General features: G+C 34.3%; 10 protein-coding genes and 2 pseudogenes across 12 annotated transcripts, besides 2 other annotated features; 5 read left to right on the forward strand and 7 right to left on the reverse strand.

Moving 5' to 3' along the window:
- Positions 1 to 795: 795 nt before the first annotated feature.
- On the reverse strand, positions 796 to 1,993 carry TVAGG3_0446150 (Initiator binding protein 39 kDa family; the record flags this gene model as incomplete). The annotated part of the gene is made up of 1 exon (XM_001303059.1): positions 894 to 1,877. The coding sequence occupies one exon, from the start codon at positions 1,875 to 1,877 to the stop codon at positions 894 to 896; it is 984 nt and encodes a 327-aa protein (XP_001303060.1).
- Positions 1,994 to 2,392: 399 nt separating this feature from the next.
- Positions 2,393 to 3,697, forward strand: TVAGG3_0446160 (uncharacterized protein; the record flags this gene model as incomplete). The annotated part of the gene is made up of 1 exon (XM_001303060.1): positions 2,393 to 3,697. One exon carries the CDS (start codon positions 2,393 to 2,395, stop codon positions 3,695 to 3,697), a length of 1,305 nt encoding a protein of 434 aa, XP_001303061.1.
- Positions 3,698 to 3,985: 288 nt separating this feature from the next.
- TVAGG3_0446170 (negative regulation of ER-associated ubiquitin-dependent protein catabolic process) lies at positions 3,986 to 4,684 on the reverse strand (the record flags this gene model as incomplete). The annotated part of the gene is made up of 1 exon (XM_001303061.2): positions 4,054 to 4,674. One exon carries the CDS (start codon positions 4,672 to 4,674, stop codon positions 4,054 to 4,056), a length of 621 nt encoding a protein of 206 aa, XP_001303062.1.
- A 761-nt stretch (positions 4,685 to 5,445) lies between these two features.
- Positions 5,446 to 5,757, forward strand: TVAGG3_0446180 (uncharacterized protein; the record flags this gene model as incomplete). The annotated part of the gene is made up of 1 exon (XM_051234402.1): positions 5,446 to 5,757. One exon carries the CDS (start codon positions 5,446 to 5,448, stop codon positions 5,755 to 5,757), a length of 312 nt encoding a protein of 103 aa, XP_051104132.1.
- Positions 5,758 to 5,759: 2 nt separating this feature from the next.
- TVAGG3_0446190 (protein of unknown function, DUF4106 family) lies at positions 5,760 to 7,634 on the forward strand (the record flags this gene model as incomplete). The annotated part of the gene is made up of 1 exon (XM_001303062.1): positions 5,760 to 7,634. The coding sequence occupies one exon, from the start codon at positions 5,760 to 5,762 to the stop codon at positions 7,632 to 7,634; it is 1,875 nt and encodes a 624-aa protein (XP_001303063.1).
- Positions 7,635 to 7,784: 150 nt separating this feature from the next.
- Positions 7,785 to 15,263: part of a mobile genetic element that runs on past the window's edge.
- TVAGG3_0446210 (uncharacterized protein) lies at positions 7,997 to 8,317 on the reverse strand (the record flags this gene model as incomplete). The annotated part of the gene is made up of 1 exon (XM_001303063.1): positions 7,997 to 8,317. One exon carries the CDS (start codon positions 8,315 to 8,317, stop codon positions 7,997 to 7,999), a length of 321 nt encoding a protein of 106 aa, XP_001303064.1.
- Positions 8,446 to 8,682, reverse strand: TVAGG3_0446220 (uncharacterized protein; the record flags this gene model as incomplete). The annotated part of the gene is made up of 1 exon (XM_001303064.1): positions 8,446 to 8,682. One exon carries the CDS (start codon positions 8,680 to 8,682, stop codon positions 8,446 to 8,448), a length of 237 nt encoding a protein of 78 aa, XP_001303065.1.
- On the reverse strand, positions 8,744 to 9,189 carry TVAGG3_0446230 (repellent protein 1 family; the record flags this gene model as incomplete). The annotated part of the gene is made up of 1 exon (XM_001303065.2): positions 8,744 to 9,189. A coding segment is annotated over one exon (446 nt), but the record flags the coding sequence as incomplete, so codon positions are not given.
- On the reverse strand, positions 9,390 to 11,254 carry TVAGG3_0446240 (annotated as a pseudogene). Its single transcript has one exon. A coding segment is annotated over exon 1 (1,865 nt).
- On the forward strand, positions 11,300 to 11,572 carry TVAGG3_0446250 (uncharacterized protein; the record flags this gene model as incomplete). The annotated part of the gene is made up of 1 exon (XM_001303067.1): positions 11,300 to 11,572. The coding sequence occupies one exon, from the start codon at positions 11,300 to 11,302 to the stop codon at positions 11,570 to 11,572; it is 273 nt and encodes a 90-aa protein (XP_001303068.1).
- Positions 11,612 to 12,914: a mobile genetic element.
- TVAGG3_0446270 lies at positions 11,708 to 12,834 on the forward strand (annotated as a pseudogene). Its single transcript has one exon. A coding segment is annotated over exon 1 (1,127 nt).
- TVAGG3_0446280 (organellar and viral DNA polymerase type B) lies at positions 14,158 to 15,174 on the reverse strand (the record flags this gene model as incomplete). Its single annotated transcript, XM_051234403.1, has 1 exon — positions 14,158 to 15,174. One exon carries the CDS (start codon positions 15,172 to 15,174, stop codon positions 14,158 to 14,160), a length of 1,017 nt encoding a protein of 338 aa, XP_051104133.1.

The raw sequence follows: 15,263 nt of genomic DNA on the forward strand, positions 1-15,263 counted from the left end.
TTAGCTAACCAGTACCATTACCCTGTTAATTGTAGCTGATCGATCTTCATTAACAAAATTTTTCTATCATTTTTAATATTTGACCATTTTCTCAATTTTTTATTTATCATCTTATACCAGTGTTGATAAATATATATGGGAAGGTATTAAAGATTTACAATTGAATTCGTTGAAATGTCACGAATAAACAAAATTCAAAATATATTCATTAAATACTCGAAGTACTCAGACAAATTGCTAACAATTCGTCTCAGAGATCATCGTAATATATCTGTTTGATGAACTTTGTACATTTTTATTTAAGACTAACGACAAGCAAAAAATACGTACAATACTCTCACTAGATTGAATAGTAAGAACTTGTTCTTCGTTTACAACTATCTTACGAATAAATTGTCCGAGTAAGTTTCTATTTTACTTATTTACAGAGTTTTATGAATAAACTATTGATAAGCAGATACTCGTTTTTTATTTTCCCTACGGATTCTGGATCAAATTTAAAATAATAAAAAATATATTTAAAGAATTTTTCTTTTAAGATTAAGCATTATATGTGCACTATTGATACATATCCAAGCATATTGAAATTTTATATTTAACGTCTACCAAACTCATTGTTAATGGATAAATGAATATGAATTTTACAAAAAAATGAATTATGAAAAAAATAATATTGCAAAAATGCATTTCTATGTAAAATAAACCCCTTTGACTTTATTTATTTTTCGATATTTTTCCAAATTTTTCTTGAAAATTAAAAAATGAGTTTCATTTTCAAGAATTTTTAATTTAAAATTCCAATTTCAAAAAAAATTTGGAAAAAATCGAGTTTCAAATATCAATAAAAAGGAAAGATTTAGTTTTAACTAGATATATAACATTTATATTTTTTATTATCTAACAAAAGATTGGAAGAATTCTTCCCATGATGCAAATTGATGATTATTTTCATCAACAACGTAAGTTCCAAAAGCATCTATTAAAGGATGATTGAATACACGGATCACATTTCCATCTTTAAATTTAAGAACAAGACAATTTGGAAGATATTTATCGAATGTACCTGTAAAATCCTTATCTAGTGGTTTCTGTGCAGGATCAAGGTATAGCCATGATGTATCTTCGTTGTTTGACCTCAATAATGAAACAATTTTTATCATGACTGTATTTTTGGGACCAAACATCGCAAGAAATCGGAACAAATCATCGTAGGTAACTATATTTTCTTGAGGTCGTAAAATTGGAGTAATTACATCTATCGCGTTTTCTAAGGTTTGTTCTGGTTGTTTAAAGTAATTCGCAGCATTTTTGATAAACATTTCTGCAGGCATATCGATTTCATTTTGTGTTATTTCCAAAAAGTCAGATTTTACTATTTCTTGGAAATTCAAATCTTCTTGTGCAGAAACATGACCGATTTTAAGCATTGTTGCAATGTTGATTGTTTTAGTATCTGAAAGACGAGCTATTTTACCTGGATTTTGAGGGCGTACAGGCCCAGTATAATTCGGATTTTCTAATTCAGTAAAAATCGTATATTTATTAAAGCCATCACGACACCAACGTGTCCATCCATTCTTATCATGCTGTAATTGCACGAATTCTAGATCTCGTAGGTTAACATTCAAAGTATTTAGTTTGATTCCCATGATTTCGGAGACGATTTTCTTGTTCATGCGGAATTCCGAATCATTTATCCATCCCAAACCAAATTCATCTTGAAGTTGAGGTTCTGTTTCAAGAAATGTAAGTAAGATATGTAATTTTTTAGGAAATCTAGAACTAGGATCGCGACTGGCTTTCCTTTTAAGTGCAGTTACAATGTCTGAAGGGAGTTTCGCAAGAAGAGGAGAGTCAGTTCTCCCTTGCTCAGACATGAAATCTGCCTTCAGTCAGAAATGTCAACATTTCCCATCACATATCTTCAAAATTACTTTAGCTTTCGATTGAAGATATTTGTTAATTTCGGAGTTGTCAATAAAAAATTTTTATTCGCGATTTTTTTTGAAAGAAATTTATTTAATCGAGAAATTTATGATGAGTCTATATTGTTGGTGATATGCAATTCGTATTTTTTATCGTATTGAAATTGGATAATTGAAATTTTTGGATAGAAAATTAAACTCACATCAAATAGAAAATCAATCTCAATGTTTATTTTGAATTTTAATTGATAACAGTATTGAATTTTTTTAATTGTTAATAATAATATATATTGCATAACAAAGATATGTGATGAGAAGGTTTTCAATAAATTTTTTAAACCGCCCATGTAAACTTATTGTATCATCATTAATTCGTTAATTTTTTTCAATATTAATATTATTTGCATCCATATAGTTTCCATTCTCATTTCCAAAATAACTGATATAAAAAAATTTTTAAAATTCAAATGTCTACAAAGCCAACTTTAGCAGCTTTACCTAGGGTCCGACCATCCTCTTTAAAGCCCATGCCATTAAAAGAGGGACACAAGTCTACCGAACCCACAGTTTTGAATCAGCCATTTCCTGAAATTTCATTTCAGGGTCCTCTTCCAGGAATTCCAGCCATGTCTAGAAAGCTCTCTCGTCGCTTTTCAAGCGTAAATTCTACGACTGATGCATCCGAAGCAATGAAATTGGCCAGAAGAAAAAATTCATTTTCGTATAAACCAGCGCAACTACCTTCTTTTGAACTTGATTACACAATCACACTCCATATTATGAGCAACTGGGGTGATCCAAATGAAATTACTGTATCAGAGATTGATTTTTTGGGAGAAGATAAATCTTCTTTGAAGGTTACTAAAGTTTCACCGGATATCCCAACAGAAGACAAAAACTCGTTTGCTTTAATGTCAAATGGAGTACTTGTTAAAGCAAATGACAATGAACGTTGGATTCATAGCTGGAAACAAAACCAAGAACCTATCGTTGTTCATTTTACGATAACATCATGTCAACCACCAAAATTCGTTCGTATTTGGAATACAGAAGATAGATCTGAACGAAATATGAAGAAATTTGCAGTTTTTCTCGAAAACGAGTTCGTAGGATCAAAGGAAGTTCCTCAACAGTTCGGAGCCGTCCTTCCTTTAACTAGAATGATAACTCCAAGTTCAGAATCAGTTCTTAAGCTTGTTAACTTCACAACATACTTCAATGAGTTATTTAAAGACGCCTATGGAACCCTACCAATCCGAAAAACATCGAAAATCATGATTCGAATCTACAGATCTTTCACAGATCAAGACATGCACATAGGACTTAACTGCATTGATATATTCGACTGCAAAGGAAATGTCATCGAACAGACAGATATTCGATATTTACGAATCGACGGAGCCACGAATTACTCAAGTCCTTTGAATTGTTTCAAAGAAAAGAAAGTTGGAGTGGCTGTCAACGAAATTTGGATTGCTGAACGTAAATACGGTGAACCGATCGAGTTTTTGATAGAATTACAAGTTCCAACTCAAATTGCTTTATTTAGGTTTTACAACTTGAATTTTGAGGAAGAATCTTACAATTTAGGTGTATCTGACTTATCTATATTCATGGATGACGTTTTAGCTGCTCAGAGACGCTTAGGAAAAGCTGATGGGCCGATTTACAGAAATAACAAGGGTATTACTGATGTATGGGTTTGCCAATCAAATATAATTAAGGATTTACCAAAGATTGCTGAGATATTTAATGTTATTTATGAAGAATAGACTTTTATTTTTTATTTTTTAAAATTTTGTTTTGTATGCTGTTTTACATGATATATTTTTACTCAACATGAATAATTTTGGCAATTTTTAATCCGAAAAGGTTCATTTCAGATCAAAATTCCGATCTTTTATTTCGGTATCTCAAAATTATTGATTCATAATAGAGATTTGATCTTTTTTAAGCAATAGTTTATAGTAAAGTTATTAATTCTATGATTTGTTCATTTTTCAGTTCAAAATAACGATTTTTGGTTGAACAATAAACTGTTTTTTAAAAGGGGTCAGTAATATTTATACAGATAAAAGATTTATTACACGACAAGATTTTACAAAAAAATAGATAGTATCATACTTAATTAGAGAATTGCGCGAATGAGCTTCTGGTATTGAGAAGGAACGAAGTAGAACCATCTGTTTCCATTCTCTGTCATCATACCTAAGGCCATGTAACCTGGGTATTGGTCAATAGGGATAAGTTTCATCGCTTTGATGCTTGAAGTGTATATTCTCTCTGTCTTGCCGTCATCAGCGACAGAGAAGAGGGCATCTGATTCAAAAGAGATTGTGGTCCTGACGCCTTCTGTATTCTTGACAATGAATGGAACTTTTGGTAAAACAGCGGTTTCGAACTGGCTTGTTGCGATGAATCCTTCTGGGAGACCAGCATTGATGATGCCTCTATGCTGTGGCTCACGAAGCGTATCGATGATCTGTGGTTTGTATAACACATTTCTGACTGTGCTTGTCTCTGGTTTGGAAGCTTTGATCTTTGGAGCAACAGATGCCAATAGGAAGATCTTCATGCCCTCGGAAAGTGGATCTGGAATGTTGAGTGACTTTCCGCGGCAAATAATTTTTTGCTTTTCTCTTGGGATTTCGAACTTCTTTGTGATCTCATCCATAAGGACACCGGCATTGGCATCCTTTGGGAGCTTGAACTCGTGATTCTGGTTGTTGTAGAGAATGCTAACTTGCATTTTTAAAATTGGTCGAAACAGAAAAATTTTTCTCGGTCTCAAAAGCAAAAATTTTTGACGCATAAAAATTTTATTCAGTGGTCAGTGTAAGATACGCATCTTATACATTTTTCTTGATTTTTATCCCAATTGATTGTATAACATTGAATTTTAAAACTTATTCAATAAAATCAAATTATTAATTTTTTTTAGTATTTGATAATGATAAAAATTCCGATTTTTCCAACAAATTCAAGCCGTGTTAACTGATCGTCGTTTCATTAGGAGATTTCAAGCACTCTTGTTTTCATGCAAAATTATATGGATTTCTAAAAAATTTTCAAAATCAACTTTTTGAATGATTTCAACTACTTTTTGGTAAAAGATTTGTTACAAAATCGTTAGTAATTATTTATGTACTTTTTTTAATTAAAGAGTAATTATAGTGTTAAAATAGGGTAATCCTCATTCAATCTGATCATTAAATTTCTTTTTCCAAATAAATTTGCCCCCGCTATTGGAATGAACCGAATAGCAGAAAAATAAGTTAAATTATTCAATTCATCAAACAATAATTCCAGCACATGTAATGAACAACTGTTGTGGAAAGTCAAGAAAAAGAGTTACAACAGACCAAAACAGACCTAGTAAATGCTTTCTTAAGAACGAAAAGTCAGGTAGGACATTATGCTGCAGATGGAACATATGTGCCAGCTGGTGGAACTTATATACCACCAAACCCTCCAAGAGAAGCACCTGCACCAGGACTACCTAAAACATTTACATCGTCACATGGACACAGACACAGGCATGCACCAAAACCAACACAACAACCAACAGTTCAAAATCCAGCACCACAACAACAACCAAAACCAACAGTTCAAAACCCTGCACAACAACCAACAGTTCAAAACCCTGCACAACAACAACAACAACCAAAACCAACAGTTCAAAACCCTGCACAACAACAACCAAAACCAACAGTTCAAAACCCTGCACCTGCACCACAACAACAACCAACAGTTCAAAACCCTGCACAACAACAACCACAAACAGAGCAAGGACATAAAAGAAGTAGAGAAAAAGGAAACCAAGAATTCTTAAAAATGCTTAAGGAAGATTATGGTTACCCAGATACTCTTGACTTTAGTGACAGATATAAAGAAGCTATTAGAAAGTTCAAGGAAGGAAATACTGACCCGAACCTATTTAGCTTTATGGTTCAGCATAAAATCGGATATAATCTCAAACCTGGAAAATACAAGCTCGCTAAGGGATATGATTTAATAGCATATCATCCAAATGACATGAATGAATTTACTCCGAGATATTTGATGTCAGAGCTAAATGATAATTCAACTCTCTTCATGAAACGCGTAAAAAATAGAGACGGAACGAAAGAAGAAAGGTTTATGAGTCCGGATGACTTAGATAGGGAACTTGTTAAAAACGGTCTCGGAATATATGAAATGCCAGCAGATGAGGTACAAGAAACTCAACAGGAAGAAGTTCAGATACAACCAGACATGGAAGAAATAGTTCAGCAACAACAGCTAGAAGAGCCTGAAGGAAACGAACAAGTCCCTCCTTTGGAAACTAACTTCACAGAACTAGATGAAGATTTGGAACAGCCGAAAAATCTTGACCCCCAACAAGAGTATGAGGTGAATATGGAATCTTTCCAAGAGTCTAAGAAAAATTCGGCTGACATAGTAGAAGAATATCGAAAAATGTTCACCGACATACAAAAGACTCCAACATCAGATGAAAATATTCAGCATAGAATGGAAGTACTGAAAGAAAATGTACGCAAATACAATAATCCTTTTTACTTACGACCATATAACGTTCAATCTTTGGCTGAACTCGGTGAAAATAAAAGGTTAAATTTCAACAAAACATATAGAAATGAAACATTGTTTAAAGTTCATTCAGAACCTAACCAATATGGAAACAAACCTACTTTTGTTTCTGCAGACTATGGAACTACAATGAGATGGGGTCATAAAGCTAATCCGGATAGGTGGTTCATAAACTTACAACCTCAATTCCAAGAAGTTGTAGACGCAATGGAAGTCAATGGTGAACCAGATATAACGGGTATTTTCAGCGCGGCTTTAATGCCATTGAAAGATATGAAAGATGCAGATATTTTGGACCAGTATGAAATGAACATGGCTGAGGGAAATATAACACCTGACGTTCTAGAACATTTATCTCAAAGAACTACACAGAACCATAGAGATGGTATATTTGGTGAAGAGTTTAGAAAGAAAGTTAGGGAGAGAGAAGGAAGAGAACCTATTGTACATGACCTTGCAAACGAAAGTTTGCAAAATGTCATAAAAACTTACTTTGCAGACAATGAACCGAGAATGGATGAATATTTAAGAAAACTCAAATGGACAGTACCAAATGAAATGTTAGTATTGAAAAACATGTTCCTTGACAAAATAAAACCAACTACAGAAATAAATGACGCAAGACTGAAACATTGGGTAAAAGCTTTCCCATTCACAAAAGATATTATTGGTTACATGGAAAGAAAACCAGAATGGCTACAAAAACATATATTTGGAAACGAGCTTATTCCATATGGACAAGCTCTGTTTGAAGAGCTTGAACCGGAAACTCAGGAAAGAGTCATGCAAACAATACGCGAAGACTCAAATACAAACTATGACAAAATCTTTCTAGGATATAGGTTACCTGAGATGGGCGACCAAAGCCCAAAGGCAAAAAGGACATGGGAAATTTACAACATACTAGGTGAACATGAGGCAAAGATGCAACAACTTGAAGCAGAGGGCAAGTTACCAAAAGCGACACCAAAGAAGAAGAGAAGAGTAGAACAAAGTGAAAGTAGTGAAGAAGTAACTTCATCTAGTGAAAGTAGTGGCAATGAAGGAAAAAGAAGAGTTAAAAACTCAGTCAGGAAGAAAGTAAAGCTTGGTACGAGTGGGTTCTATTATGACACATAAATCCAACTATTCTATATTTTTACCCATATGAAATGTACGCCGCTCAGAATATAACGCCAACAGTTTTGGATGCCATGAACGGAAATGTTTCCGAATGGTATAACGAATGCGACAATGCCATTAGAAGGTCAGAAATAGTTCCTGGAACTTAGTTAGTATACATATCATGGGTACGGCGGCACTGCGCGCCTCCTTACCCATTATATGTGAATTTGACACTTTACGAAACCGTTAACGTATATTTTACAACACAAACGACAACACTAACTTAACCTTAAATATTTACAAAGCCACTAACGACTTCACTAACGAATTCACTAATGTTTTCACAAACGACTTCACTAATGTAAAAATAAACGTTCTCACTTACAAAAGTATTGCAACTCCTCCCATTGCTGTGCTTCATATAACAGCTCATAATCTTCTGACTCACTTTCTTCTTCATATAGGTCAAAATCACTGTCATAGTTTATACCTGTAAGTTTTGACAAAGCTAATGAAACACGCTTACCGTTTGTATCATATGCTTGTATAAACTTTCCATTATGCTTGTAGTCATAAACGCTCAAACTAACTTTACCCTTTCTCCCTCGTATCTGATAGAATGTATTTTCACGAGGAACGAAGAACAAATTCTTGAACTCATGACCGTTGTAGTTTGTTATCTCAATAGTTTTCGTCATTTATATAAAAATAAACTTAAAAATTAATGATATCACCACCCTCACACGTATGAAAACATAGCACAAAAATAAATTTAGGTGAAGTGGTGAGATCTCACCTGTTTTTTCACCCTGTTGAATTCATTGCTTTATAACTCTCTTCCTTTCTCCAACTCTTCTAACTTCTTCTTAAGTTCAGCAATGTTGTCCTCATGAAGTTTAATCTTTCTCAAAATTCCTTCTTTATCTAATGGTTGCTTTATCTTTCTAAACTGAACTCTACCATCCTTCATAGTATGAATGTAAAAACCTTCTGGAATAGTTCCTGATTTAATGTATTCTACCAAAAACTTTTGTTTCATTGCTTCAGTGACTTTATTTGTCATTTCAATCAAATAAAAATTTTAATATTAAATAAAAATAACGTTATTTTTTCAGTAAGGAAACGCAGGAGTTTTACGATTTATTTGAGGAGTAGGTTCTGGTTTAAATGTTGGAGTCGGTTTAGGAGTTGACTTTTGAACAGGAGTTTGTACTTCCATAGGTTCAGGAGTCATTGAAGGCTTTGCTTGTGAAGGCGTTGGTTTTGGCGAAGGTGTTGGAGTTTGTTTAACTTCATCTACTTCAGTATTATTTACAACATTTGCTTTATTTCTTTTCAACATCATAACTGCTACTGCTGTAGCTAGCAAACCTAGTGGGAGACCATATCTTATATAAGGACTTGACCAAATGCTATTTTTGACAGGAGCTGGTGGAACACCTAACCTTGGTGAGACTGCTCTTTGCCATTGTGCAGCTCGTAAGAAATATTCAATAGGTGCTCCATAATCGTTTGGTAAAGTTTGTTTCATAGATGGTGAAGGTTCACGAGAGCTTGATGAAGAACTCATTTATAAGCTTTAAAAATAAACGTTCATCCTTTATTCCTCACTGTCGTCCGTAGCTAAGTTATAGTCATCTAATCTTATTATGGGGATGCCATTAGCACGCACCTGAATGGCAAAGCAACAATCCCTCATAAATCCAATAAGTGGCTTTGGTACATTTTCAGTTGCTAGTTCAATAGGTCCTTTAACAGACAATTTGTATGTTATTGGAGCAGTAGATGTTTGACCTTGCTGGAAGCAAAAGTCCACTTCTGTTGGAAAACCACATAAGAAATGTGTGTTGTCATAGCTATCCCATTTATGTTCCACACTACCATCATCCACAATGACCTCATAACATCTTCATTAAATCCAATCATATCATTGTTTGTATTGCAAGCGTTCGCAACCATTTCATAAAATACAGGTCCATATGATTTTTCAGGTTCTGCAGGCATATTTCCATAAGCTCCCATGGAAAGCTGAAGATATTTAAACTTAGGGTTCTCAAAATTAACATAATAGTTGTCTTTCTTTCTAAATAGTGCCCAAATACTTTTAACATTAATAGGCGTATAAGCTGCTGTAAATGTTGCACTTGAACTATCTGTATTCTTTGAGAATGAACCGTCCATAGGAATCCAATCCATAACTTTAACAGGAAAACATAAAGCCTCGTTTGTATAATGTTCTACAAGTTCTGTATAAATGTTAGGGTCTAAAGAGAATGACTTTGGATGAATGAAACATTCATTAAAATCCATCTTTGTTCGAAATAGTTGCTGGGTTACAGTTGTAATAGTAACTGTTCCACTAGCTTCTACTGCCTTCGTTATCATAGTGAATGGTTCATTCCATGGAACAAATTTATTTGTCGGTGGATTTGAATCTGAAGCAAATGCAACTTTAAGAGTTGGATTGAAAGCAATGATATCATTTACAGATATAGATGTGCATTGTAAGGCGTCGCTACTGAACTTTACTTTAAGCTGAATGTTTCCTGCAAAAGCTGGAATAAATCGAATAGCTTCTAATGGAAGGAATTTTCTAACAGGAATTCTTAAACGAAGCTTAAAATCAAATGATTTTCCTGCTGTAATTGGACCACTAACAATTTGTCCTGTTCTGCATGTTCCCGAATGACTCCATACATCTTCATGTCGAGTCTTTGAGAAAACATCTACTTTCTTTATTTGTTCGGTAGTTTGTGAGTTTGAAGTTATATATGCTTCTTCTCTTGCGTTGTCTTGAGAATATACGATACGACCATTTGCAAGGATTTGATATCCAGCAACTGCATAGAAAGCGTCATCGAAACCAATCCAAAATCCTGGTGGGTTTGTTTTATTGGAACCTGAACCAATTTCTTTATCTGCAATAATTGACCTTCCATTTTATACGTAATGAATGTATTGTAAAGGTCCAACATATTTTCACCAGGAGGTGAGAGATTGAATGTTACCCATGTGTTATCTTTAGCAGTTCCAGGTTGTGATGGAATCTTTGCGTCAGAATATTTTCTATTAGTGTCACCAATTTGAACTGCATTGTCTATGATATCGAAATATGAGCGAATCTGATGAATATGCTCTGCTGGAGTAAATTCGTTTAACTGTTCGTTCTGCATGTATTTACTTCGGATAAAAATATCTATTTACTTCATTATTCTCACTCTTCTTCTTGGCATTCGTGGTGGAAGTTGTTTCTTGACATTTTCAATGAACTGTACATTCTCTTTTGTCTCAACTTCTTTCACTGGTGGGTCAGGGTTCTTTGACTCGGTTTGCTTTTCAATGAAATTCACGAACTTTGTAATAAGCTCTTGGTTCGTTATTGAAAGAACATCTGGCTTCTTTTCTTCTGGTTCTATTGACTTTTCAGTTTGAATAGAAGGTTTTATATGGGCTTCGTGGACTTCACCCTTGCCATACACCTTAATGTTGTCGCTTTCTGCATTCGCTAATGGAACCTTTCTTTTTCTTACGTATATTTTACCATCTTTACTCTGACTTACGTAATAGAAAGGATGTTGTATTCCTCTTGCGTCATTTAATATAATAGACTCTCGCTCTGATTTTGATAAGCTCATTTTACATCGGTTAAAGTTTTAATTTTGTTTTTTATCTGCAGTTAAATGACTCAGACAAGCCCTACGGACAAGACCCAAGGGGTCATAGATGTTGAAGCATTGAAGAAAGAAATTCGTGAGCAAATTTTATCCGAACTGAAGGAACAAAAACAAGAACAAAAGCCAGAGAGACCAAAGAGAAAACTTAGTGAAAAACAACTTGCTGCATTAGCTGCTGGAAGACAAAAGAACCCAAGACTACTGGCGAAAAAAGCTAGAGAAGAAGCTGAAGCAAAGGAAGAACAAAAAGCTAAAGAAGCTGAAGCAAAGAAAGAGTAAATGGGTTATTTTTATCGGAACTAAATGTATAGACAAATATAGGGTGTCCAAAGGTGCGTTTAGCACAGCGCTCTATATGAGACTATTAAAGGAGATATATGCTGATTATAAATATATAATAAAAAATATGAATATATGTATATGATGAGTATGTTGTATTTTGGCGCCATGCCGGGATATAAAACGAATTTTGAGACAAGAGGCGGTTTCGCGGGAAATTTTGGCGGGATTTTTTTCATTTTTTTAATGAATCATAAAGAAAACATCCTCGCTCTTGCAAAAAAATGCAAAGACTGTAAAAAAATCTACGAGACATTGGTAAAATGCTTCGGTATGGATGCACCTAGCTATTCCACTGTAACGTATCATGTTAGGATGTATCACTTCATGAACAAAAAGGCGCCCATCATAAAAATTGACAAAAAATCGCCGGATCAAAGAAAAATCAAAGCAATTCTTCAAGCGCTAGATGAAGACCCAAGAGCATCACTCATAAGGATAGAGGAGATGACAAAGATACCACGTACAACAGTCAGTTATTATCTGCACAATTATTTGAACTACAAACTAGCGTATACACGTTGGGTTCCGCACAACCTTAATTCAGTTCAAAAAAAATCTAGAGTCCAATCTTCGAAAGAGCTCCTCTCTATATTGGTGCGTATCAATCCAAGAAGTTTCGCTTTTTAGTAACAGGGGACGAGTCTTGGTTTCAATATGCAACAGAAGCCAAAATCATGTGGATCCCGAAGGATGAAAATCCGCAAACATTCCCGAAGAAAAAAATTGACACAACAATGATGATGTTGTCGGTTTTTTGGGGCGTGAATGGCATCATCGCAATTGATATTCTTCAAAAACCTAATGCGATGAATGCTCAGTATCTAATTGACAATGTTCTTACTCAAATTATCAATTCTGATGAGTTTGAGAAATCCAAACAACAAAAACAAAAGTTTGCAATTCATTTTGATAATTCAAGAGTTCACAAAAGTCATAAGGTAATGAATTACTTGGTGGAAAACAATGTCAAAGTTGTTCCAAACCCAATTTATTCACCTGATATTGCACCCTCTGACTTTTATTTATTCGGCACGCTAAAAAAGAGAGCTGAAGGACGCGAATTCGCGAGTCCAGATGATCTTGAAAATTTTGTAAGAGAGCAATTTGAGCAATTTTCTCATGATGATTTAAAGCGTGTCTTTCAAGCCTGGATCGATCGCTGCGAACGCGTGATTGAATCCAATGGTGATTATATTTAAATAAACTTTATATATATGTAACTTGTTTATTTCTATTCGCAGTATTCAGGTTTGTGCTAAACACACCTTTGGACACCCTATACCTTTATCTGTTGCGTTCAGTAGTGAAAACCCTGACGTCAAAATAAAGGGGAACAGAGTAACGTTTAAGTTTCCAACAGACTGGATTGTGAACATAAATGAAGAGAAGTACATTGGCATAACATCTATGTATATAACACATGCTTTCAGAAAGGTTGACTTTATACTTCAAGTCGAGATAGAAAATGACGAACAATCTTTAAGCGCCCAAAACATTCACATATACAAATACTTTAAAGACGATACAACATTGCAACAATGTATGATTTCATTTAATGAGATGTTCGAGAAAAAGTTCAACATTGAAATACAAACTTTACAGCCTTTACGTGAGTTTCTTGCACAACTGAAAGAAGAAGGTAGTCAGCCACAACTTATAGACTTTCATTATGAATTTAATGAAAATGAAGATGGAACACATGACTGTCAGTTTGTTGTATTCTCACCATTCAATGAAGTCGCTAAAGAGAAAGAAAATCCATTACGTATAAGATTTCAAATCTCTGAACCAAGTGATGATTTCAAGAATGTTTTCAATTATGATGCAATGCTTCCGAGGAAAAATGAATTTTCAAAGATTGTAACACCTGGCATTTGGGATAGAAAGCAAGCTATATTATATTCAAACTTAAGTAAGGGAGTTGAAAATGAGTTCATTGGTCATACAAGAACTTCACCACTTCCTAACCCTAAATACTATAAATTAACTGGCTTCAATCGTGAGTTTTGGATAGACATGTTCTCCACTCATGACCATAACTGCCCAGTGTCTTACCTCCAGACCATAAGGACTGTCTCTACATTGAAGCACAACTCTTAAACTCTACCATCGCAGTATTGTAAATGACCACATGGACTTCGCCCTTGCCGCTAGCGGCTTATTTTTATCACGAATGACCTCATTGCTGACAAAAATAAATGACCTTATTATTTTTCTCATTCATGACCTCAGAACTTAAGCTTTCTTATGAATGAAGTCTTAGTCTGAATAGAAAAGTTAAACTTTTCAGCAAATCAATGACTAGAAGACTTACATAAGTCAAATCCAATCTCTTGACCATCATGAAGTGCTTTGTAAAGTTTCATAACACTGAACTCAGAGTCTTTGTCAAATTTTCCTTGCGGAACCATTAAACCTTTATCTTCATCATAGAAACACTGAACAGAGTCAGGAAACATTTCATTAGCGGTTAAAGCAATAACATCTTGCTTCACGCCTTTCATTCTGCAGTGAAATGCAACTTAATTTAAATCATTCGTGAGTAAGTCTATGTAAGTCTTCTTTCCACAAAATATTGACTTGTATGCTAAACTTTGTTTATCTTTTGTGATTTCTGCAAAGTCGCTATGAAATTGACCAAGGTTTTTACCAATGAGAACTCTTCCATAACGTTTCTCAAACTCTTCAGCTAAACGAGGGATATCTTCATTGTAGAGATGCATACTGTCCGTATCGCTATAAAAGATGTCCATTCCTAAGTCCTCAGCAGTACAGAATACTTCACACATTATTCTCTTCGACATAGACAGAATGTTAACACCAAGTGGACAGAAGTTAAAGTGTCTGCAAATGCTTTTCGTTAGCTTGAAAATAGTTTTATCTGAACCATCCAAACCTTCGAACTTCACTATATGGTTGTAGTTTCTGATGGCATATCTTATAGCATCTTTGTCATCTACTATGGTTATTTTTGACTCAATAGGAGATAGAATAGTTTTGCCATAAATACTGTTCAGAATGAGCTTTATATTTTCTTGCAAAGGATTTCCTTCTTTCTTATACTTTAACCTTAACTCAAACAACTTCTTTACTTCATCTCTTATTCTAATATCTCTGTTTCCATCGTAGTAGTATCCTTGCAACACTTCACATTTGACACCTTGATATTTTATAAGGTCTTGTAATGTTATATGGTCAACATACATGAGACAGCAAGAGTTTGAACTTCTGGGAACGTTAAGTTCTGGATTTAGTTCAGGGTCACAAACTATTAAAGGAAAGTGTCTATGTATGCTAATCTCTTTTATCTTAATGAGAACAAAGAAGCCAGACATAAACTTTTCACCAATGGGTTCCTTTTGGTCGTCATCGAATAAATGCTTTAACAAATATTCAGAACTTAACATCTCATCCTTCAATACTTTTGGAATTCCTTCTAAAGTATAAAGTCTTGCTATAGCGGATGGATATAATGAAACAGCGTCGAAGTCAGCAATGAGTTTCTTTTCGCTCTTTTGTTTCATGTTATCTGACAACATACATCTTCCACCTTGAATGCATCTCGAAATAAATTCTCTTGGTTTATTTGAGAGGTCATAAAGATTTCCATTCGGGAAGTATACTCTGT

Source organism: Trichomonas vaginalis, chromosome V (assembly GCF_026262505.1).
Source record: "Trichomonas vaginalis G3 chromosome V, whole genome shotgun sequence".
Classification (NCBI taxonomy): domain Eukaryota; phylum Parabasalia; order Trichomonadida; family Trichomonadidae; genus Trichomonas; species Trichomonas vaginalis.